Raw genomic sequence first — 26,108 nt, forward strand, 5'->3', positions numbered from 1 at the left:
TAAAAAATGAAAATTTTATTATGTTTAACAATATTCATTATTAAAATATTTAAACTTTACAACTATTTTTTTATATTATGTTATTTAATATATAAAAATAATTTTTATATATCATATATTAATATTATTTTAGTTTTTCTTTTTTAATCATAAATTTAATTTATAATAAAAAATTTATTTTGTAAAATGGGTATATTAAAAAAATAAAAAATTGATAAAAAAAATAAAATTTTAATACATAAGATGTGTATATCCAATATTTTACCATGAGATTAACATATCTTATGTAAAATGGATAAAAAAAAGAGTGAATAATATATCCCACCGCTTTTCCCATCTTATGTTTTGTTGAACATAAAATAGAATAAATAATGAAATAACTTATCTTATCCTATCAACAATCAAACATGAGGTATGATATAATATCCCCTCTCTTATCCCATCCCATGTTATATCCGACGAACCAAACATGGTCTAAAGGAATTTAATAACATCAAATAACAATTGGAGAAAAAAATACTGCACTACATTCATAACTTTCCCTTATGCTCGAGTATGAATTGAGGCTAAGCTCAATTACATCTCATAAAATAGAACCAGCCTCATTGAAAAAGCTACCCATGTCTAAATATTTAGAAAATGCTCAAGAGTTGCAGGAGAGAATAGGTGGCTAGAATTGGGGATTTACAAGGGAAGAGGAAAGAAAGGTATACAAAATTTATAAGACAAATTGTGGTAAGTCCACAGATTTACAAATGCATGAATGAATAAGAAAATGGGGCAAGCTATATGCATAGGTTGTGGAAATTGATTCACTTTTCAGGTGGTTGTTATGTTTCTGGGCTGGCTCGGTCCCCATATACGGATTGTATGATCATCGCTAGCTGATGCCAACATTTGATGCCTTCTAGGGTTCCAGCTCACACAGTTCACGGTCATTAGATGGCCGGACAAAACCTCGAGCGGTGTAGAGTTTCCTCGGTTCCAGATGTAGACCTGCCAAGACATGCAGGTAAAATCAGGGTTCTGTTTGCTTCAAATGGAAATTGAAGTATTGAATATGATCTTGATGCAGCCAATTTGCCGACTAATGTGATTACAACTATAGAATACCGCTAAAGCCTATTTTTCAGAAAACAACTGCCTCTACAAGTTGGAGCATGATCAAACTCATCATCACAAAAAGAGGAATTTTATTCTATCAAAAACACGACAAAATTATGTGAAACTTGCATTCCAGAACTAACATTCAAAAAGCAAATTAGTAGAGACAGAGAACAAGATAAAATACACAGTGAACAAGCTCAAAACAAAGATTCATGAGTTCTCCATTTGTTAGGAAGGAAGGAACCATGCCACCAGTAGGAAAGCAGCCATGAACAATGACGAGCTTTCTTTGGGTTAAATCTTTTCACATGCTTGCATGGAATTCGGATTGGACTGGGGCTTAGGAAGCCCATTCAAAAGCATCTATATGTTACACAGGCAACTTTCTCACAAGCACTGATCAAGGAAGACGGCAAAACTTATTAATTGGTAGAATTATTAGATATCAGTTTCACTATTTGAAGTCCGCAAACAAAAAACTTCCTCACAAATATATGATGTGCCACACAAGAGGTAAACCTTGCATACATCTTTCTGTTTTTTCAATCTTCTACACCTTTAAATAAAAATGTGCATATGAAAGGGAAATAAAAATTAAGTCTCAATGCCCATGTGACTAGTAAAACATTTTGTTATGTCCTTTTGTATTAAATCCTTTACCTATTTTTCCAGTTCAGGAAGGTTGTCATGCAAATTCCTTTACTACACATGGAGGGTAATAACACTAGAAACTGGAGTTGATCTTGAATGTGGTAAGAAGGTTGCACTTGTATGCACTTCAGGTGTAACATACATTATACATAGAGGAAGAGCTACAACTAGAAGCTGGAGCTGCTCTTAAATGTGAAAGTAGAGTCAAAACGTTTGTAGTCTTGTCTTCCTATCCTTGATTTGGACCATTTAGGTTTGAAAGGAAGTCAAGAGTTTTCTTAGATAGGTACAATCAGAAGACTTCGTTTAGGATAACCGATAACAGTACTTTCTTCACTCCTGTTTAGATTTGGATAGCAAAAGAGTTCAATGGGATCCCACTTTGGTGCATCTTAAAAGGAATGAAGGAGTTATGAAAATGGTAGAAGATTCCCAACTACCATTTCTACTTAGAACTCCCTCAGTAAGGTTGTGTGTAAAATTTATTTTTGATGGTTACTCTATAGGAAGCTTTTGGTTCACGTATATCTCGGTTAGGAACTGGATATCTCATATCCAAGTAGAAGATGAGCACCCCTCAAGACTGGGAAAATCTCATTCCAATGAAAGATTTAGTATTTTTTTTTATTCTCATTCTAAGGGAATGAAGATAAAAGGAGGCTGGACATTTTTTTTTTCCCCTTCATTTATAAATAAATACATAAATATTTTTGAAATTCTATGATGGAAATAAATTTGACAGGACTTTCAAATTCTAAAGCAAACATTAGAATTTAAATTCCACATCCATATATTCCAAAAATTTAGTATGGAAATATGATCTCCATTCCCAAGTCTAGATGCTAGTCAACCAAAGGCACCCTTAAGGAATGCAGGTTGTCAAGATTAGAAAAGCAATTATAGAAAACATTATAAGATATTATAGGAAATATTGTTGGAGAGATTGGAGGAGAAATTATGAGAATATTTTCAATTTATTTTCTTTTCTTTTACAGTTATAGGCTTATAAATATCCTTGTTGTAACTTCATTCAAAATATACAGAAATTATGAAATGAATAACATGGAACCAAATGTATTCAATAGTGTCTCCTATCTCAGTTTTGTTAAGGATATTTGGAATACATTAGCTGAAATGTATTTTCTTGCCAAAAATGTTTCTTGTATTTATGAACTCTATCAAAATCTCTTCTCTTGCCGATAAGGCTATAGATCACTTCAACAATATTACTATATAGGAAGAGTTGAACGTCTATAAGCCCTTGACTTTAGATTTAGAGATTCAGAAGTGCCACCGAGAAGAATTTCACATAGTTAAATTCATCTCTAAAGCTTTAACCAAAGCTAGAAACTGTATGCTCACAGATTCTTTCTAGTGCAAAAGTGCCCACTATTGGAGAAGTCTTTGATTGTGTTCAGCATGTTAGCCTAAATCAACCTACACTTGACAAATTCAATACATCAACTCTTGCTGCTCTTTTTAGCCGCTTGACTCCTATAATCCTATATGTGAAGGTCATGGTGGAGGTGGAGGCTGCACAACCCGTGGTGTGGCTGAGACCATGGAACCAAGCAATGTACTCATTATGTTCAAAACTACTATTGCTAATGGTTCCAAATCTCCTATTCATGGGATTGGAATAGTTAGTATGTTTGATTTTATACTTTCGTTCGTTTTATACATCCCTAATTTTCCTTCCAACATATTGTTTGTTTGTAAACTAGTTTCTCATTTGAACTGTTCAATCACATTTTATCCGTCATATTGCATTTTTCAGGATCTAAAGATAAAGAAGACGATTGATGGAAGATGTGAAAAAATGGACTCAAATTATTGTTGTTACACAAGTCCTTTGCTCTCCATACAATTGTCTCCCCATACCAGCGGCATTGTCATCTTGGTCACATTTCTTTTACCAAGCTCCATCTATTAGTTCCTACTTTACCTTCCTTTACACACTTCAATTGTGAAACTTGTTAGCTCAGTAATAAAAATACCCATGCTACTGCCTATGATGAATTGGCCTACTGCATTGAGGAGAGCCACTCAAAAATGCACCCAGCATCCTAGTGCCTATGATGATTTGTATTGGCTTATTGCATTGAGGAAAGGCACTAGAAAATGCACCCAACATCCTATTTCAAATTTTACCTCAGTACATTTATTTTCTACATACTGAGCTTTTCCAAATGTCTATTATTGACATTCCAAACATAAGTCCAAGAGGCACTTGGAGAAAAAAATTAGAGGAGATCAATTAATGAGGAGATGCAAACCCTAGAAAAAAATGAGATGTGGGATATAGTCGAGCTTCCCAAAATGAAGAAAATAGAAGGCTGTAAGTGGATTGTCACAATTAAAAAGAAGGCTGATGAGGTAATGGAAAGGTGTAAAGCTAGGTTGACAGCCAAGGGATTCAAGCAAACTTATGGTATTGACTACCAAGAGACCCTTGCACTCGTGGCAAAAATGAACACATTCGTATTTTGTTGTCTTCAGCTGCTAATCTTGATTGGCCCTTGCAACAATTTAATGTGAAGCATGTCTTTTTACATGGTGACTTAGAATATGAGGTATAAATGGATACCCCACATAGGTTTGGTGACAAGGCTTGAAAGAACAAAGTTTATTGACTACTAAGAGACCCTTGCACTCGTGGCAAAAATGAACAGATTCGTATGTTATCTTCAGCTGCTAATCTTGATTGGCCCTTACAACAATTTAATGTGAAGAATGCCTTTTTACATGGTGACTTAGAATAGGGGGTATAAATGGATACCCTACAGAGGTTTGGTGACAAGGCTAGAAAGAACAAAGTTTGCAAACTTACAAAGTCCTATTATTACTATTAACTTACGAACTTGAAAGAACAAAGTTTACTCACGAAGTCCTATTATCATTATCATTATTATTATTTTGATAGGTAATCACAAATGAATTAAAAATGCCAACAAAAAAGGGCGTACAAAAGTGTACACAGTGTATGCAAGACGCTAAAAGCCAAAAAAGCGGAGGGGAATGCAAAAAACAACACCTTTCCTTACTTGCCGCTCAACCAAACAATAAAATCAAATAAAGTTAAAGAATGATCTCCTATGTGGACCTTAACTCATTCTAGGAACATGTACCTAAAAGATCGTTTAATTGTTTGATCCACCTTCTTGGTGTTTTCAAAAGCTTTCCTATTTCTCTCCTTCCATAAGGTCCTAAATAAACACAAAGGAGTTGCTCTCCGTGGTTTCTTTTTCTTCTTCCCTACAAATGATCTATGCCAACTAAGAAGGACATCTTTAATTGAAGAGGACATCACCCATTGAACTCCAAATAGAGCAAAAACTAACCACCACAGCATGCCTGCTTTGGAGCAATGGAGGATACGATCCGCTATTTCTTCCTTTACACAAATAACATCTACTCGACAATCTCCCCTCCTTTTGAGCTGATTCAAAGACAAAATTCTTCTCCATGAAGCTTCCAAAGAAAAGGAAACTAACCTTCATCAGAACCTAAGGTTTCCACACAATGCTTATTGGAAACTGCTCCATATTGCAATTTGTTACGGAGGAATACAAGGATTTAATTGTAAAAATGCTGCTCTTTGAATCCCGCCAAACCATGATGTCCTCTACATCTTTCTAATCAATTGTCCTTCCAACCTCCTAAAAAAAGCCTCCACCTCTCCTAACTCCCAGCCCTGCCCACCGCCCAGCCTACTATGGAGAAACAAGGCATCCTTAGTAGTAGCTATGGAGAAACAAGCCCAGGAACACCTCTTCCAATGAATTATAGCTGCACCACATGTGCTTCCAAAATGTCACCCTCTTACCATTTCCCACCCCAAACCCAACCCTTTTAATAAACTCCTCCCACTTACTCCTAATAGCTTCCACAACCCTACTCTATATCTATCCCTTGATGTTTTAGAACGCCAATCCCCTTCTTCCTCCCTATACTTCCCTTAAATCACCTGCTTCCAGAGGGTCTCATTCTCAGTTGTGAATCTCCAACACCATTTTCTAAGGAGGGGCTTTTTTAGAGTAGACAAATTTCTAACACCCATGCCCCCACCCTTCTTTCCATATAGACTATCGACCAATTCTCTAGATGAGCCCTTCTTTGAAATCCTTCCCCCCTTCCCCACATAAGAAGTCCCTTTGAATCTTGTCTAGTCTTAAGCTCACATTTCAAGGGATGACAAGTAAAGACATGAAGTAAATTGGAAGGCTAGAAAGTGTACTTTTTACCAATCAATCTTCTTCCTATTAATAAGTATTGTTATGGACTTCAACAAATTCCAAGAGCATGGTTAGGGAGATTTACAAAATCAATGATAACAATGAACATCTATCAAAGTCAAGGGGAACACACTGCTTATCAAACACAACTTCTCTAGTAAGTTGACTGCCTTGATAGTTTTTATGGATGTCATTATCATCACTAGAAATCTAGAAATGATGAAGGGGAATTCAAAGACTAAAAACTTATTTGTATAAATTCGAAATCAAGGATCTAGGGAGTCTTAAGGTATTTCTTTAGGATTAAAGTGCCATGCTCAAAGGATGAATATTTATTTCCTAACAAAAATATATCTTGATTTGCTAAGGGAGATAGGGATGTTAAGATGTAAAACAGCAACACTCCAATTGAGCAAAATCATAAACTAGGAGAAAAAAATGGATGATGACTTGGTAGCCCATAGCCTCTATCAAAGATTAGTGGAGATTAATTTATTTGTCTCACACCCCATCAGACATTGTGTACACTGTAAATGTGGTAAGCCAATTCATGCATTCACCACATAAATTTTACATGGAGGGAATATACAAAATCCTACGTTACCTAAAGTTCACACCAAGCAAGTGAATCTTATTTTAGAAGAAAGGAAACATGGAATTGGAAGTTTATAGTGATGCTGATTAGGCTGGATCAAATGTCAATAAAAGGTCAACAACTAGATATTATACCTTCTCGGGAGGAAATCTAGTTACTCGGAAAAGTAAAAAGCAACTAGTAGTAGTTGGATCTAGTGCAAAAGCAAGTTTAGAGCCATGACTGAAGAGATTTGTGAACTACTTTAGATAAAGATCATTCTTATAGACCTTGGCATCAGTTTAAAAGACACATAAAGCTTTATTGTGATAACCAAGCTGTTATAAATATAGCTTATAACCCCTTCATCACGATCAAACCAAGCATGTGGAGATAGATTGGCATTTCATCAAAGAAAATCTTGACACTGGGCTGATTTGCACTTCATATGTCACCTCTTCTAAATGGTTGGTAGGCATGTTAACAAAGGGTCTACCAAGTTCCACATTTAATGCAATCCTAGACAAGTTAGGGATGCAAAATATCTTTGAACCAGCTTGAGAGGAGTGTTAGAAGAATAGCCTAAATATTTGCAAATTCTTTTGGGTGGATTGTGGTATGAAGATCCATATGTATTGCTATTATTTTTACTGCCACATTTTCTCCTTTCTTGTAGAAGTTGACCTAAGATTTTTATATCAAGCAATCTAAGTAAAATCCATAATAGGAGCCTAAAAATCAGGTTGCTTAATTTAAAGGGATCTTGTCAACCCATCTTTTACACACACACACACACATATATACGTAATGGAATATACGGGAGATCATCCATTTTCAACATCATCCATCTCATGAGAGAGGTTTAGTGTATTGCTTTCAGGATGGATCCCATAATTATACTGCTTTGAGAATGGATCAACTTTAAGTGGATATTGCTTTATAATAACGAAAAAGACAATTTCATCCATAGGAGCAGTGTAATTATTGAGGTATTTAGAGGGCACTTCTATTCTCAAGTTTTAGTTTGTGCTATATACCATTTCTTATTCCTTTTTGATAAGTTTTAGTTTTTCTTTATCAATAAAAGTTTATTTTGTGATAAAAAAAATATGTTGCCCTATTCCTAACTAAGATAGTTAGCTTACCCCAAGCAACAACTTGGTTTATATTATTAAAGAACAAGTTTATCCTTTGTTTTTCATCTTCAATGAATGCATGAGAAATTTCATTGAACTAGGACATACCATACATGAGTATTACAATAACTAATAATTTTTTCTCTTACACATATATCAATGAAAAGCTAAAGCAAATAATTTGGCAGCCATAAAAACAAATATGTAAGGCTGAACAAAAAAAATGAAAGAAAAAGCTCACATATAAACTTAGTAAAAGAAGGACATACCAGTGAATTTTCACTTCCACTAGCGATGAATGTGCAATGGAACCCACCAAAGCAGGATCTTATCACATATTTATTTTGCTTGTGGCCTGTATACTTCAGTGGCTTCTCCCACTTCCCAGCAACATCCCACATATGGATCTCTTCACTGTTTAGGTTGACTATTAGGAACTTACTATCCCTGGAAACTGAAAGGGATGTGATTGAATAGTCCTCTGAAATGACATGCTCAGCATTTGTTCCTACATTCAATATCCGGATTTCTTTTTCAGAAAATATGCTGATAAGATTTTCCCCATCAGGTGTCACAGCAAGATCTAAAACCTTGGGCATCCTCATCCCTTTCCATGCCTTTATCTCGTTGCCATCACAGTCCCACATGTAGATGCCCTTTTCAGGGTCAGAGCTTCCACACACAATTCGCTTCGAGTCAGGAAACCAAGCGCATGAGCTGACAATGAACCCATGATCTCCAAATGTGTGCTTGCAAGTACCTGTTTCCACATCCCATAGCTTGAGAACTTCCCCATTTCCACATGTGAGCAACATTGTGTCATCGGGACTCCATGCTACAAAGGATACAGGGTTTTGGTGGCTTTGTAGCATGTGTCTCAATATCAGTACCCCATTTTCCAACACCTGAAACAAAAATTTCAAAAATAGAATCAGAAGCTGAAGCATCTTTAAACCATTCAATTTCCTCATTTTGCAGTTGAAGAAAGAAAGCAGGAAATATTAGGCAGCCCCTTACCACTTGAGCAACCAGAAACTCATTTACGTTATCCTAAGAATTCCTTTTAGTCGGCTCAAAGAGTCAGCAAGTCAAATTAGGCTGAATTCTAGCCAAGTCAACCGGTTTTAGAACAACAGCCCCCAATTTGAGTGACTTAGCCTTTCACAATAAAGGACTGGCCTGAACTACACAAGCACACTATTCTTAGGGCATAAAAATGATTGTTTTGTCTCCTAAAACATATTGAAATATTATATCACATATGACATGACATAAACATTTCAGTCTTTGTTATCAGTCAATGATTCCTACGAAGAAACAAGGGAAAAAAATAACCAATGTTCTTACATTAAAAAAATATAAAATAAAAAAAATAAAAATCAATAGCAAAGGAATTCCGTTTCTATTCCATTACACCAAAGTATGCAGAAGTTCATGGAGATACTTTGGAATTTTCTCCCATTTCTATCCCTCCAAAAAGCTTAAAGGAATTCCAAATGGAAAGCCATCATAACACCCTTAGTCTCCTAGCATTACCCCACTATAAGATCCCTTAAAGAGAGGAAATACCCAACTCATAACCAAGACAATTTTGGCCATTTTCCTTGGGCAAGTAAAATATTTTGGTTTAAAGAATTCTTTTTTTTTTTCATTCATAAACAATAAGCAAAAGTAAAAGCAGAGATTTGATTGAATGTGGAGAATAATCCCAACCAATGACAACCACAGGGTTGCAAAACCAGCAGGCTCAGGACAAGATACAAAAACAAAGAGACCTCTATTGTTCCAAATAGCCCTCCAATGCCCATCTGGAGAGGTTAAACTAGATATGGATCCATCCTTATTAAGCTTGAAAAATCCTACAAGAGGAATCCACTAAAGTTTACTCCTTGACTTACTTTTACTAACCTAGTAGCCTCAGTTGCAAACAGTGATGCTAACTGCAATATCAGAACATTCATTAGAAAGTGAAATCCAAAAAGTAGTCAGAAAACAAAATTCTACCCACAAATTATGTTGTGAATCTTGTTTATTTTTTTGATAGGCATAAAGAGGACATGTATTAAAGGCACCTTTAAGCAGGAAAAACAAGTACACACGAAGAATATAAACAAAGCCTAGTAAAGACGAGAAGGTAAGGAAACCTTCTCCTTACTTGGAACCCAACAAATCTACAAAATCTACATATAAAGAGTGTGGTTCTCTATATACAACTAGCCCAATTCACAAAAGTATACAAAAATGCAAATTTAATGGCCTGATCAGATTGCTCCACATCATTGAAAGCCCTTCTGTTTCTTTCCTTCCAAATAGTCCACCACAAGCACAAGGGAGCGGTCCTCCATGCTTTCTTCCGTTTGTTACCCATGAAAGAGCCATGCCAACCCAACAAATTCCTTCTAATTGAGGAATGCAAAACTCACTCCACACCTAAAAGGGAGTAAATCAAACTCCACAACATTCTTGCTTTGGGGTAAAAAAGAAGCAAGTGATCTGTGGTTTCCTCCTCAATTTTGCACAAAAACACCTATTCAAGAGATTCCAACCCCTCCTCTTAAGTTGATCTAAAGTTACAATTCGAACCCATGCCGATTCCCAGGCAAAGAAGCTGACCTTTATTGGAGCCTAACTCTTCCACATGATATTGAACATAAAAGGATCTCTAGGTCCTTTAGAAAAGGAGCAATATAAAGATCTAACTGAGAATTTGTCATTCTTGGAATCGTTCCAACTTGGAGTGTCCTCCACATCCCTCTTGACTACTAAAGGATGTAATTTCTGAAACAAAGTTTCCACATCACCCAACTCCCAATCCTTAAAATGTCTTGAGAAATGAGGGCCTTGACTGCCCTGACTACCCCCGTCCCCATCCTACTCCCAAGCCTCCACCACCCATTCATCTTTGTTGACCACACAAGAGAATAAACTTGGGAATGCTTCTTCCAAAGCTTGGTGCCCATACCACAAGTCTTTCAAGAATTTAATCCTTCTCTCATTCCCAACTAAAAAGTGAGATCTACTTCTTATACCCTCCCATTCATTTCTAATGGTCTTCCACACCCTAACTCCATAACTTTCCCTCACTTCTCTCAAACACCACCCCCCTTCCTTTGCTCCGTACTTCCCTATTATGATTTGTTTCTAAAAGGGCTCATTTTCTATGGCAAATCTCCAACACCACACTTCCCAAGCAAAGCTTTGTTGAGAATTACAAGGTTACAAATACCTAGCCCCCTTCCTTCTTGCCTAACTGAATTAGATTCTAATTCACTAGATGATGTTTTTTCTCTAGAGCACCATCTCCCCATAGGAAATCTCTTTGGATCTTTTCAAGCCTTAAGCTAACCTTTCTTGAGATAACGAATAAAGACATGAAATAAATCGGAAGACTTGATAAAGTGTTTTTGATCAAAGTAAGTCTTCCCCCCTAGAAAAAGTATTGTCTCTTCCACATCGCTAATCTTTTTATGAATCTCTCTTCTACTGCATCCCAAACCCTAGAAGATTTAAACAAGACTCCCAAAGGTAGACCTAAATAGGAAGTGGGCAACTTCCCTATTCTACAACCCAACACCGAAGCTAAATTCTTCACTTTAAGAACCTCCCCTACAGGAATAACCTCAACCTTATCCAAATTAATTTTTAGCCCAAGATTGCCTCGAACTACACAAACACCCAACTCAAATATCTCAACCAATCACTGTTAACCTCACAACAAATCAAGGTGTTGTCAGCGAACAAGAGGTGAGACACAAACATCCCCCCTCCACCCTTTCTTCTCGCCTTAAAACCAGAAATTAAACCACCACTCTTAGATTTGCTCAACATCTGATTAAGAGCTTCCATAGCCATAATGAAAAGATAAGGAGATAAAGGGTCACCTTGCCTCAAACCCCTAAAACTCTAAAAGAAGCCCAAAGGACTTCCATTAATAAGAATAGAAAAGCTAGTTGTGGAAATACACCAATCATGCAGAATTGATACATAACTTGAATCTCCTAGAAGGAATGGACTCTAGTGGAGTCTCGAAAGGAGGTAAGTGCTGGTTTGCCGTTGAATCTAAAGCATTCAAAATCTCCATTGAAGTGGTCCGAGGTAAATTGAGAGAAACTATTTTGGAAAGGAGTAAAGACTTCTCCTCTTGGATAAGATTTGGAGAAAAAAGTTTAAGTCTTCTGTTGGAAGGTGTGGAAGCTTGGTGTAGAGGAGAGTCAAATTTGAGGCGTTTAAAAGTTTGGGATGAAGGAGGAAGAAAATTTAGCCTAGAATGTCGTTCTAATGTGGCTGGGAGATTTTTACTCTGTTCGATCAGAGATGTGGAAGGAAAGAAGTTCTGTCTAGTTTTTCCAAAGGGATTTGGCTTAGTGGGGGGTTGGTTTCTATTGGCTAAGAAATTGAGGGCTCTTGGGGTCTCTTTTCCAGTTGTGAGGAATAGCTTCCAATGTGATTCATCTGCTGGCAAGGTGGAGAGTAGTGTCAATGCTTTAGAGAATGAGCCAGGTTCGTACACAGAAGTAGTGAAAGGGAAGACAGGTGAGTCAGGGGATTCTTTGAGGGTGCACCTAGGGGAAAGGGAAATGATGTGCAGGGAGGAGCAGCTAGGGCGTTGCCTGGTGGGTTGTTTTGGTGGTAGTCCTGAGTCCATCCCTCTACTGCCTTCTTTAAAGAGATGGGCGTATGAAAGTTGGTTGCTGAAGAGGGAGTTAAGAATATCCAGGCAGGGTGGGGCCCTAGTGCTATTTGAGTTTCAAAATAAATGGGAAGCTGATATGGTGCTTTTAAGAGGAAGCAGACGTTTCAAGGATAGAGATTTTCTATTGCAAAGGTGGGGACCGGAAGTGGGGTGCACCTGGAAAGAGAGCTTTGCTAAGGAAGTTTGGGTGAGGGTTGTAGGACTTCCTCTTCATCTTTGGAGTAGGGAGGTTTTCAAGAGCATTGGAGTGTTGTGGGGGGTTTGTAGCTGTGGATGAGGAAACTACCTTTTTCTCCCAACTGCAATGGGCTTGGATTTTGGTCAATGTTACAGGTAAGAAATGGTTAGGGTTGCTGCAGGTGGAGGCTGGTAACTCTAGGTGGGAGCTTTGCCTGTGGTGGGAAGCCTCACCGAGGGTGTTGTAGGCTGAGTCTTGCTCCTGGTTGCAGATGAGTAGCGAGTGTGAGGTTAGGGATGAAGGTAGGGGAGTCTCACGCGCTGAAGTTAGAGTACAGGAGCCTCAAGTTGAAATTCAAAAAAAGGGGTCAGATGTGAAGGTTGCGTGTGGCAGTGGTAGAAGGACGACTGAAGGTGTAAGGGGCAGAACAGCAGAAATTCATGCAGTGGGCTCCTCAGTGAGTGGGCCTTGGCCCAAGGCTGGTAGCTGGGAGTTTTTAAAAGGCGCTAGTGAGCCATCTTTAAAAGATGTATCGGGCTAGGCTGAGGGTCTTTATTCACTTAGCCCTAAGGTTTTGGGCCGGGGCAAGGAGCCAGAGGAGCCTAATGGGCCTTTTAAGACTGAGGCCCATCTGGGTCCTTTAAGGGAGCCCGTTCCTTCTAGGGCTCCCTTTGAGTCTGTCAGGATCTTCGCAGCGCTAGAGCAGGAGCTCCTGGCTGTGGGAAACGCTGACGGCAAGGTGTCGTCCCTCGACCGTCTGAAGCTCTTTTGGACGAAGCATCCAGGTATCCCCTTTGCCGCAAACTCCCTATTTTCTCCTTGGGGTTTGGGGTTTCTTCTCCTTCTACTCCTTTCTTGGGGCCCGATGGTGTTGTGATGGGGAAGGTGGGGGTTTCCAGTGGGATGTTGGGGGCAATGGAAGGAGCAAGGAGGAGGGATTCTCTGCATGAAGAGAGGCTGGAAGTTTTCTCGGCCCACGAAGGAGGGAACCTGTCTCCGAGGGCGACGGGCAGTGATGCAAGTGGGTCTGAGCTAGCTATAATTCCTTTTGGAGTGGGTTTAGAAAGCCCATTAGCGGAGACATTGGCCCTTCAGGTGGAAAAGGGGGAAGGGAGAGGAAGGATGGAGTTCCAACTGCCTCGCGAAGTTCAGTCGCTATCTGGGAATGCCGATAGTTGGGTTTGAGGAGGAAATTCTATTCCTTTTGAGGAGAATGAGGGGGAGAATTGAAAAAAAGAGTCAGGACAGGGAGTATAAAAAGACAAAGTCTTTGGCTTCAAAATCCAGCAGGGAATTAAAGAAGCTAGAATGGACAATAAGCTATAAAAGAGCTAGAGTGGCTTCCAATGAAGGCAAGCTTGGAGGGGCTTCTGGATCGGGGTATAAATGAAGATAAGGATTTTATCATGGAATGTTAGAGGGGCAAATGATAGTGATAAGAGAAAAGTCATTAAGTCTATCATAAAATCCAATAAAGTGGATGTGGTGTACTTGTAGGAAACTAAAATCAAGGATATGAGTACGGGGATTGTGCGTAGTCTTGGGGTGGGAAGACATATTGACTGGAGAGCAATCAACTCTAGGGGGGCAGCTGGAGGTGTTCTGGTGTTTTGGGACAACAGAGTGGTTGAGTTGTTGGAGGTGGAAGAAGGGATGTTTACAGTGTCATGCCAGTTCAAGAACAATATGGATGGGTTGAGGTGGGTGTTCACTAGAGTTTATGGGCCAGTGTGTAGAAGGGATAGAGAGGTTTTTTGGGAAGAGCTTGGGTCAATAAAAGGGTTATGGAGAGATCCCTGGTGTGTGGGGGGAGACTTCAATATGATCAGATACCTAGAAAAGCGGGGGGGGGTGTGGGCTTTCAGCATCAATGAGGAGATTTACAGAAGTGGTGGAGGATTTGGAGCTAAGGGACTATCCTTTACAGGAGGGTCCTTTTACATGGCGAGGCGGGTTAAATAACCAGTCACAGTCTAGGCTCAACAGGTTCTTAGTGACAGATGATTGGGACAGGATGTTCGATGGAGCCGTGCAGGGGATTCTTGCTAGAGCAGTCTCTGATCATTTTCCCATTCTTCTAGAAGGTGGAGGCTTGAAGAGGGGGCCTTCACCGTTCAGATTTGAGAACATGTGGCTGGAGGAAAAGGGGTTCATGGATCAAATGAAGAGGTGGTGGGGCAGTTTAACTTTTACTGGGTCTTTTAGCTTTGTTCTGGATGCAAAACTAAGAGCCTTAAAAGTGTTTTTAAAGACTTGGAATAAAGAAGTTTTTGGTGTTATTGATACTAAGAAGAGAGAAGCTTTTAGTCAGGTGGAGTACTGGGATGAATTGGAGAAACATTCAACTTTGAGTCTGGAGGATTGTGAAGCAAGGAAGGAGGCTAAGGAGGCTTATAAGACATGGGTGTTGAGGGAAGAAATTTCTTGGAGACAGAGGTCGAGGGAACTATGGTTGAAGGAGGGGGACAATAATACCAGATTCTTTCATAGAATGGCGAATGTGCATAGCAGAAGGAGTTGGTTGTCCAAGTTGAAAGTGGCTGATTGTTGGCATACGGAGGAGATTGACTTAAGAAATAGTGTGGTGGGGGCGTTTAAAAAGCTGTATACTGAAGAAGGGGGGTGGCGTCCTGGAGTTGAGGGGTTGCCTTTCATGAGATTAGCTAGCATTGAGGCTGAGTGGCTGGAGGTTCCTTTTGCGGAAGGAGAGGTGTTCGCGGCACTTTCAGATCTAGGCAAGGATAAAGCCCCTGGTCCGGATGGCTTCACCATGGATTTTAGGCTGTTTTGTTGGGATTTAGTAAAGGTTGAGATAATGGGTTTTTTCAAGGAATTTCATGAGAGGGGCAGATTTGTTAAATCTCTTAATGCAACTTTCCTAGTCTTAGTTCCAAAGAAGGGAGGTGCATAAGATTTGAAAGATTTCAGACCTATCAGCCTTGTAGGCAGCCTCTACAAGTTGTTGGCTAAGGTGTTGGCCAATAGAATTAAAAAGGTGATGGGGAAAGTGATTTCAGAGTCCCAAAATGCCTTTGTGGAGAGTAGACAAATTTTGGATGCAGTTTTGATTGCAAACGAGGCTGTGGACTCAAGGTTGAAAGACAATATTGGAGGGGTGTTATGCAAGTTGGACATAGAGAAGGCTTACGACCACGTTAGTTGGAGCTTTTTGTTGGCAATTCTTAAAAATATGGGTTTTGGAGAGAGATGGATAAAGTGGATAGATTGGCGCATCTCCATAGTGAAGTTCTCCGTTTTAATTAATGGTTCTCCATCCGGTTTTTTTCGAAGCTCGAGGGAGTTGAGACAAGGAGATCCCCTCTCCCCTTACTTGTTTGTGATTGCCATGGAAGTGTTCAGCAGTATGCTGAGAAGGGCTATTAGTGGGGGCTATTTATCTGGGTGGAGGGTGAGTGGTAGGAGGGGTGAGGGGTTGCAAATCTCGCATTTTTTATTCGCAGACAATACGTTGGTTTTTTGTGAGGAGTCTTCAGATCAGATGACTTATCTAAGTTGGCTCCTCATGTGGTTTGAGGCGTGTTCGGGTTTGAGGATCAACTTAGAGAAGAGTGAGATGATTCCAGTGGGGAGGGTGCATAATATAGAGGGATTGTCCTTGGAGTTGGGTTGTAAAGTGGGTGGGCTTCCTTCTTGTTATTTGGGAATGCCTTTAGGGCCAGCCTTCAATTCATTGGCTGTGTGGGATGGTGTTGAAGAGCATTTTCGCAGAAGGCTTACTATGTGGAAGAGGCAGTATATATCTAAAGGGGGGAGACTCACCCTAATCAGAAGTACTCTCTCCAATATGCCTATTTATTTTATGTCTACCTTCTATTTGCCAAGAAAAGTGAGGTTGAGATTGGAGAAAATTCAGAGGGATTTTCTATGGGGTGGGGGAGCTCTCGCACAAAAACCTCATCTTGTCAGATGGAGCTTGGTTTGCCTGGAGAAAAGTAAAGGTGGGCTAGGGGCGAGAAATTTAGCTTTGATGAATAGTGCCCTTTTGTGTAAGTGGAATTGGAGGTTTGCTAATGAGAGAGAGGCGTTGTGGAGGCGTGTAATTAGCCGCAAGTATGACGAAGAGGAGGGGGATGGCGTACTTGGGATGTGATGGGGAGAAACGGAGGTGGGCTTTGGAAAGCAATTAGGAAAAAGTGGGGGTTGTTAGATGGCAGGTTAGCTTACCATGTGGGTAATGGGCAAAGAGTGAGATTTTGGAAAGACAAGTGGTGCGGAGATAGGTCACTTTGTGAGTCATTCTCCTCTCTTTTCTCCATGTCCATGTCGAAGAATGCTTGGGTTTCGGAGGTTTGGAACCCCGTTGGAGATGGGAATGGTTGGACTCCCCTTTTTGCAAGGGCGTTTAATGATTGGGAGATTGATTTGGTAGAGCGTTTATTGCAGAAGATCCATGCCTTCAGGGTTCAAAGGGAGGAGGAAGATAGAGTGATCTGGACAGCTTCAAATGATGGTGCTTTCTCAGTTAAGTCTCTTTATTCTTTGTTGGAAAGGGAGGGCTCTTCTATGTTCCCTAGTGAAAGAATTTGGAGGGCAAGAGTGCCTCCAAAGGTAGTTTTCTTTGCTTGGGAGGCTTCCTGGGGTAAACCATTAACTCAGGAGCAACTTCAAAGGAGGGGATTTTCTTTGGCAAATAGGTGCTTTCTTTGTCTTTCCGAAGAAGAAACGGTAGATCATCTCTTACTTCATTGTGTCAAGACGTGAGTCCTGTGGAACCTTTTTTTCTCCCTTTTTGGTGTATCTTGGACTCTTTTGTTTACAGTGAAGGCAACCCTTCTTGGATGGAATGGAGGGTTTGTGGGGAAAAGGCGCAAGAGGGCTTGGCAAATGACTCCTTTATGTATTTTTTGGTCAGTTTGGAAGGAGAGAAATAAACTAGCATTCGGGAATGACGATCTCTCGCTTCAAAGGTTGAAATATTCTTTTGTATGTAATCTTTAGTCTTGGGTGAGGAGCTCCCTAGTAGAGAGTCATTCTTCTCTTGTAAGTTTTGTAGATTGGATAGGCTCCTAGTTAGGAAAGGTGGTGTGTATACTCCCTGTATACTTCGAGGGCACTGGTTTTTGGTGTTTCGTCTTTTCGATTAATATACTTCCTTTTTACTTATAAAAAAAAATACACCAATCAATCCATCTTATACACTTTTGGCCAAACCCCATTTTAGACAAGAATGCCAATAAAAAGTCTCAATTGACATGATCCTAAGCCTTCTCAATGTCCATCTTTAAGATAAGACCCAAAGTGTTGCTCTTTAACCTAGAGTCAATGGCTTCACAGGCAATGAGCACTGCATCAAGAATTTATCTTCCTTCTATAAAAGCATGTTGAAAATCTGAAATAACCTCTCCCACAACTTTCTTGAGTCTATTTACCAAAACTTTAGCTAGCAGCTTGAACATGACCCCTACAAGGCTAATGGGTTTAAAGTCTTTCAAATCTTCAACACCCCCTTTTTTGGGACCAACACCACGAAATTGGTGTTTAAGCTTCTTTGAAAAGTGCCATGGGTGAAGAACTCCCTAAAACAATCCATGATCTTGGACCTGACAGAATCCCATCAAAATTGCTAGAATGCCAAAGTAAAACCATCTGAGCTTGGAGCCTTTTCCCCACAAAGGCTATTGAGAGCATCCAAAACTTCCTCCTCCAAGAAAGCCCCTCTAGGATGCTGGAGGATTCTCTCCCCAAAACTTTAAAGCACAAAACCCTCATGGTCAGCCTCCAATCCCTTGACTTGGCAAGAAGAGTATGAAAAGCTCTACAAACCCTATCCTTTATGTCATCAACCTCAGCCAAAAGAGCACCATTAACTCTCACTTTGGTCAACAGGTTGCTTCTACTATGAGCATTAGCCATTTTGTGAAAGAACCCGGTGTTCTTACCTCCTTCCCTTAACCAGATTTCTCTAGGCTTTTGTCTCCAAGAAGTTTCTTCCAATAAATCCCACTTTTTGAACTCCTCCTAGGCCAACCTTCTAGCCTCAACTTCCTCAAGGGAAAGAGGAGCAACTCAATCTTTGGAGTCCCAAAAATTAATGAGGGACAGGTTGCGAATCTTGTTTGTTCTCAAAGTTTCTACATTCCTTTCCCCAGGAGACTTAAATAGTAGCCAGGGCTTGATTAATGAAAATTTGAAAGTTCTAGCTGATTTAAATGCATGGTTGTGTAGTTTCTTTTTCTTCCTTCTAATCCTTCTTTTACTTTTCTCTAAATCCCTGGACTACTGTATTTTCTGTTTAACTCCATAAACCTATCATCCTCTTTCTCTCCTCTACCCTGATCAAGTGGAGATGTAACTTAGCAACCATGAAGGTGCACCACCTTATCAAAGAAATAGTTGGTCTATTGCCTTGTGATCTTCATGCTATTTTGTGCTCTCAAATCCACTAGTTGAGAAAAAGTTCTTCAAGGGGACACCCAACTATGAATTTTGTGGAGTTTTTTTTTTTTTTAATGAGAGAATTTGGTAGAGTTTATTATACATGCAATCATGCATTATAGCTTCTCAACTCCATTTTTTCAATGTCATGTGTCATTCTTTTTTTTTTTACCCTGGATCATGGAAGGAGCCTTATCCTTTTGTTCCATCAATCATTTTTTTCATCATTTTGTTCATATTTAGTTTTCCATTTGGCTAACAAAGTATAGGAGAGAATTGATTGAAATTAGAACATCAGTCAGTCCTTGAGGAGAAAAAACAAAAAGACTTCACTGTAGCACCACACTTTTAAGAGATAAGTAATCCAGGGGCAAACAGAATCAACCTACTAAAGAACTATGAAAAATGAACTTTTCCACTCAAAAGGTCCTCCAAGACTTCCTAAGGGAAATTTTTCTGACCAATCTGCCACTTGTTTGATAACTCCCACTACCCTTTAATTGTGAAAGTGAGATAATTAAAAAATGACTGCTCATATAGGTTAGGGGAACGTGACTCGAACTAAGGGTTGACCTTTGCAGATATATATACCTTTATCCACCAACTGAGATATGCACACAAAAGCAAAATTCAAAATTCTGCTTCCTAATAAACATGCTAAAGGATAACACAAACAGTACCTTCCAAATGATGGCTGCACAGTCCCTTGATGACGAGGCTAAGTATTCCCCATTATGAGAAAACTGTACGAACCAAACCTCATGCTTATGCTCAGTCAAAATCTGTGAAAATGAGAAACAAGTGTAGCATGTATCTTAAAATGACAGAGTAGCAATACAAATAAATCATTTGCAAATGGTATAATCAAAAGAAGCAACTTGTGCTATTCTATAATCATGATTCAAATCTTGTTGGCAGTTTGATACATGTATCACACATATGTGCAGTGCCATATTTGTTCCTCCTTAGATTCCTCACTTCGTACACAGGACCATATTTGCTCCTTAGATTCTTTACATCTTCCATTGTAAATAAAAGTGTATTTTTCCAAAAATTCCTGTGTATGGAATCTTTTTTTTACTTTTTTTTTTATCTCAAATAATTATCAAATAGAACATGAAGGACAAAAAAAAGTAGTCCTTCAACTAAGAAAATCAAGATCACCAAATACAACTACAACTCCCAAATACAACCAAAACACCAGAGGGAAAGGGCATTCAAGACACAAAACAACTGAGTCCAGGGAAGTAAAAACTCCCCAACTAAGACAACCAGGCAGACCTTCAATCAATTTTTCAGAATTCCCCACTCATGTTAGATCTATTTTTGGATGTGCCTAAGATTAAATTTTGGGAGGACTAGTGGTGGGGGAACCAAACATTTAAATTTGTTTTGTTCATCTCTTTTCTTGCATTCAAAAGCAAACCTGGGCTGATATTGTAAACCTCCCAGTTAATTCTGATGGATCTTTCACTTCAAATTTCAGTTTCTCATAAATTTCAGATGTCTATAGATTGAAGAATTTATTATTTAATTTTTTATCAGAATTGAAGAATTTATTATGCCTTTTTTATTTCTAAATGGAGTCTGTATTTCTTAATTTTTCTCAGGATGTGACCTTGCAAGAGTACAGTGTTTTCTTCAAAAATTTTCCCAATTGTTGCCTAAAAACCATGGTCAACTGTTCTTTATCCATTCCAAAATGATATGGAAGGCCACAAAGTTCCTTTTTAGTTCAAAGATTTGGAGTGATCAATAGCCATTGAAATGGCTGCATTGGAACTGAGGCAATTGATTTCCTTTCCAACGAGTTACAAGAATAACTTGGAACTCTTGGGTGCTTTCTAAAGCTAGTTTTTTTGCATGGGAGGCTAGTTTGGGAAAGGTGTTGACAATGGATCAACTTCAGAAAAGAGAGTGGCCTTTGGTCAATAATTTTTTTTTTTTGTAAATACGAGGAAGAATTGACAAATCACATCCTTCTCCACTGTGTCAAAGTCAGGGTCCTCAGGCAGTTACTGTTTGCTCTTTTCAATGTTCATTGGCTGCAAGCTACTACTGTTAAAGAGACTCTCGTAGGGTGGCATGGTTCCATTATGGGTAAAATACGCAAGAAGGTTTGGAGAGTAACCCCTTTGCATATCTTTTAGAGTGTAAGGAAAGAAATGAATTAAAGGTCATTTGATAATGAGGAGCATTAAAATCAACATTTGAAGAACTCTTTTCTTAAAAATTTGTTTTCATGGGTGAAGATATAGATAAATATAGGTTTTATGTCTTTATTCGATTTTGTAGAATGGTTGGGTTCTTATTAAGAGAGGGAGTTGTTTTTTGTGTTCTCTCCTGTTTGATGTGCTTTTTAGGCGCTATTTGTATAAGTCCCATGTACTTTGGTGTGTCATCTTTTGGCAATAAAAACCTCATTGAAAAGTTAATCCCCATACAAACCTTAAGCCAAAAGTCCTTAGTAAGACTTTCTCATTGTGTGATGTGTACGGCCATTGGAGAGATAGTGGATTATCTATTTATGGTAGAATGGTTTCAATTGTCACATGTCTTGGGTGACTCCTCATAGGACTTGCAACATGATTGAAAATTCTTTTGAAGATTTGGCTACAAAAGAAAGAACTAGGATCTAGTGATCTAGTGCAATATTGGCTAGTGTGGATTAGATGGACATAAAAATGTACAAGAAATTTTCTTGAAAACATGAACTTCCTAATCATTTTTTGTTTTTATAAATAGAAGGAATCCCAAACATTTTCCATAGACAAAAGGAGAAGGATGACTTCCTAACCATATCAATGGGGTAGGTGTATTTTCCTACTTCTTTGTGGATGTTAATAACCAAAGGGTTTGCTAGGGTACCATTGAGAAGCATATTGCTTGATTGACATGTATGTGATTTTAGGAGTAAGGTATCTTTCCTAGGAACTCTCAAGTTGAAATTTGATGGATATGGGAATCCTAGTTAAATGGGTGTAGGAGGCACTTAGTGATCCTAGCCGTTCCTGAGGACTTGAGAGCTAGTAGAGCATTAGGCATGATGTGGTTTCTGATTGAGAGGGGCAATACAGTACTTATTCAATGAGCAAGAGATAGAGCGGCTCTTAGAGATATGCTATGCCTATTTATGAGGCAGACGTCAGATGATTTTAGAAAACTGTAAGTGAAGTTCAGCAGGATTGGAGGTATTCTAATCAAGAATCTGATTTTCTACCTAAAAGGCGAATATCAGTCTTAGAAGCCTCCAAAGGTCATTTACAAACACCCTCTCAGGTCGTTCTGAAAGAGCTTTTAACTTTGAACTATAGCCATAGTGAAGCCACATGTTTCCATAGTCTATCGTGTAGCTTAATCATTTCTTTTTAAAGGGCACCTAATGAGGATGAATCTGTAAGATATACATCAAGAAAATGAATTACTATTAGTTGTAATTAAAGTAAGATTAGTGTTACTTGGAGTTAAATTAGGATTAGTATTTGTTGGAGTTAAATTAGGATTAGCTAATTAGGTATAAAACAATTAGAATTAGAGGCATAATGAGTTATTAGAATCCTAGTAGATTTTGAATTTCTTAGAAAAGCCTATAAATAAGGCTAATCGATGTAAATCAAATCGATTGATTGATGTTAATAATATTATGTTTTCTTTGCAAGTGTTGCAATCCTCGATGTTAGACTCCATTGATTTTCTTCTAGGTGAGACTCCTAGAAGGACTTAATGAGACTTTAAGGTTTTTATCTCTTCTCTTCGTATCTTCTTTCTCTATATTTTTTTTATTTTATTTTTTTATCTACCATAAACTTTATCACTTGTTCCTCACCTTAAACCTTAAAAAGTAAAAAGTCCACTTATTTTATTGTAGGCAACCATCCTAGGTTGTCCTACATTAGCACCTTAACCTTGGTTGACTCTTGTTTACTACCCATAGTCTATCGTAGAGCTTAATCTTTTCTTTCTAAAGGGCATCTTAACCTTCCTTCTGCAAATATTTGTTATTTTTTAATCACATGTATGCCATTTCACATAAAAAAAATTGATTCAATTGTGATAGTTGGGGTTTAATCTTCAAAGACACCAAATTTCACCCTAAGATGGATACAGTTGATGCTTCTCTTCTGCTAATTGGATTTTCTATATAGACAGTATATCAACTGCTTCAAGTTCCAAAATCCATTGAGTTGAATCAAGATTTCAAGCTTATAGACCATTTTGGAGGACATTATCAAGAAAGTTCAACAAAGCTCATTATTTAGCTGTGTCAAACTGGGTGAACAACCAGAATTTAGGAGATTTCCTCCATGCCAAGTGCAGATGATTCTAGAGATCGGACTACTCATCACCAGACAAGCATCACGAAAAGTAAATCCAGATCAATTCCTGCTTCCTTTCGGTAGAGGATAAAATTCAGGTATTGGTGAAATATATCACAAACTTACACTTCCATGATCTTATCCTAAATTTTTTTTTGAAGGATTAACCAGTGACAATGTTATCTTATAAGACCCAAAGGGCTAAATCCATTGCCTTCGCTAATTTAGTGAATCAACACGAAGTGGCACTGCTGACCTACATGCTTGTGACACTTAATTCAATCCTTGACTTGTTCAAATAAGTCATAATAACAAATGAAAAAATGCCAAAATAATAGCTTAAAGTCTCAGCATTCAACAACCCGAACTAAGTTGCATATGAGATGTTTAGGTCCCTAGATTCAAATTCTAGTGAAGTAAATCAAATGAACAAATATCTCTCTGAACTTCAACAATTTTTCTTTAGAGAATCAATTAACTTGCTAATTGAAGTCTTTGAATTTTCAAGGCAATAAAAACTTAACCAAGGTAAAAAGCACACCTGAACTGTTTGAGTAGGGATCTGATCTCTACCACAATAATGATCTTCATAGAGTGAAATTTCTCTGAATGAATTGTGATAGATACAAGAATCCATCTGAGCAGTAATAGCAGTTTCAACTAAATGTTCCAACCGTCCTTCTGGCAATGTAATTGGTGGTGGTAGCAATTTTTCCAACTCTACCAACGATTTCCTTCTTAATTCACAAATACTGCTATCATCTATCTTACCCATTCCCATCTCCTTTAATGAGAGCATACCTGCCGCAAGGTTATGGACTTTCTCCCTGCCCACCTTTAATGGTGAAACCCGTTTCCGTAAAATGGTCAAAGCAGAAGAGTCATCCCCACGACTCAAACACTCCAATAAACACTGCTGAAGTACTAGAAACAAAGCTGAAGCTCGTGTTTCATCAGTCAAATCTTCAATTCCATTAAGTATACCAATGCTGTCCTCCCAATTTGCATTAAGAACTTGCATCTCAAGCAACTTAGACTCCGGGGATTTGTGTGAAATACCGGATTCAGACTCCAAACAGGATGCAGAATTTTTGTAGCCTAGTGAATGCAGACATTGAATTATAATCCTCACAAATTCATGCTTCTTTATTAGGCGCTTTGGGCCAAGCATTGCAGTCGCATTCTCCATTGATGTGGGATCTCTCTGATTCTTATGATGTTTTGGTGAACTTCCTCCTGTTTCATATTTGAGAATTCCCATTTCTTCTCTTCCATTGGCCATAAGTCCCAATGTTAAGGGAGTAATCAAAAATAGGAAATTTTCCAAAATCAAAATCTAATTTTCCAGGAAAAACTTAGGCCAGATGCCCAAAATCTAAAATACTCAAAAACCTCAAAATGATTAATAGGAGGCAGAAATATCAGGACACAAGAGAACCAAAAGCAGTCCTAATCCAAATATCTAATGACTGATACGAAACCTTAGCATAATGCCAATTTCCAAGTAGCCAGAACCTCAAAAAATAATCAAATAAATTATCAAAGTTAAAAAAAAAAAAAAAAAGGACACCAAAGAACCCAAAACAACACTTGCCCAGATACCTAAAAGGTGGTGTCAAAACTCAGCACCAGAGACCCAAAATTCCAACAAACCAAACATTTCCTAATACCCAAAATGTCAAAATAATGATGGTAATAACCAGAAAAAACAAACGTAACAAGAAACGCAAAATCACATCGACCCATCTTCCTACAGTGAATATAAAATTTTGAAAAAATAAACGCAAAAACGCAAAATTTTCACATACCCGTATGGTTCCTCTACTCAAAATTACAAAATGAAGATTGAAATAGGCAGAAAAGGAACCAAAGCAAATGCTAACCTAAATTCCTAATAAGATGATATAAAGCCTGCAAAAAGCAAAAAGAGCCGATGGAAATATTAACTGAAACAAGGGGCTGCATATGTTGACTGAGATGATCGAATAATCGATTGTTAATGTGAGTGGGGGAAGGGAGCTTTGAAATGAACTGCGGGAGGAGATCAGAGTTCAATTGGAACGGAAGAAGAAGCACGGAAACCGCGAGCTGTACGGGCAACTCTTTGATGCGACGTCGTTTTCCTTGCTTTTGAGTAGTCAATCGATGTTGTTTTTATGTTTTTTACTGGGCAAGTCGCTCAAACGACGTCGTTTCTTCCGTTTTGAAAAAGATAAAACGGTGCCGTTTTTCCTTTTTTCCCCTCTTTTTTTTTTCGTTTCGGATGATGCATGAAGGGGATATTTGATTAAAGTAATAAAATATAATTTCTAATTGGAAAAAATGATCCTCACTTTTTGACCATACAAATTCTATTATTACTTTGTTGGAAAAGCATGGTAGGATAGAAAACTTTATTACCTTGAGTATATATGTCTTTCGCTATGGCAAGCGGGCAAGAGGTTCACATCCAACAAATAGTATAAGAGTGATTGGTTTGATACCCCATTTCAAACACAAGCTAACTTTTGTTGTGCAACTTTTGGTATCCCATAGTCCAATCGGAATGTTTGGTTACTATTTTTAACCGAAGTTAATTTTTGTTGTGCAACTTTTGATATCCCATAGTCCGACTAGAATGAATGAGTCTGTTTGATTGTTGTTTTTAAGAACTGTTTTTTGTTCTTAAAAATAAAAAACATGTTTAGGGATAGGTGTGTTTTTTTTTTTTGTATTCGTAAAAATCATTTTTTTGGAAATAATAAAAAGATTTTTTTATTATTATTTTTCACTGTTTAAAAAATAGATTATTCTTTTCTCCATATTTTTTCAATGTTCAAAAA

The 26,108-nt window shown here is 38.3% G+C and overlaps 1 protein-coding gene across 2 annotated transcripts; it reads right to left on the bottom strand.

Moving 5' to 3' along the window:
* Positions 1-504: 504 nt before the first annotated feature.
* On the bottom strand, positions 505-25,406 carry LOC100251541 (WD repeat-containing protein WDS homolog). 2 transcript variants are annotated; one of them, XM_002268753.4, is made up of 4 exons: positions 23,828-25,406; positions 19,651-19,752; positions 7,973-8,608; positions 505-996 (listed from the first exon to the last, which is right to left on the bottom strand). In XM_002268753.4, exons 1-4 carry the CDS (start codon positions 24,566-24,568, stop codon positions 820-822), a joined length of 1,656 nt encoding a protein of 551 aa, XP_002268789.2. In that variant the 5' UTR covers positions 24,569-25,406; the 3' UTR covers positions 505-819. The 2 variants fall into 2 exon arrangements, with proteins under 2 accessions (XP_002268789.2, XP_019076870.1); XM_019221325.2 differs by lacking the exon at positions 19,651-19,752.
* Positions 25,407-26,108: the final 702 nt, after the last annotated feature.

The sequence above is a fragment of the Vitis vinifera genome, chromosome 7 (genome assembly GCF_030704535.1).
Source record: "Vitis vinifera cultivar Pinot Noir 40024 chromosome 7, ASM3070453v1".
Classification (NCBI taxonomy): Eukaryota; Viridiplantae; Streptophyta; class Magnoliopsida; order Vitales; family Vitaceae; genus Vitis; species Vitis vinifera.

Excerpts from the sequence above, each read along its gene's own strand:
- LOC100251541 (XM_002268753.4), bottom strand. The coding sequence starts at position 24,568 with ATGGCCAATGGAAGAGAAGAAATGGGAATTCTCAAATATGAAACAGGA. Across the intron at positions 8,609-19,650 it reads GTGCAGCCATCATTTGGAAG|GTGTTGGAAAATGGGGTACT; the intron begins GTACTGTTTGTG and ends TTTTTGTTTCAG. Across the intron at positions 997-7,972 it reads GTGGAAGTGAAAATTCACTG|GTCTACATCTGGAACCGAGG; the intron begins GTATGTCCTTCT and ends ATGTCTTGGCAG.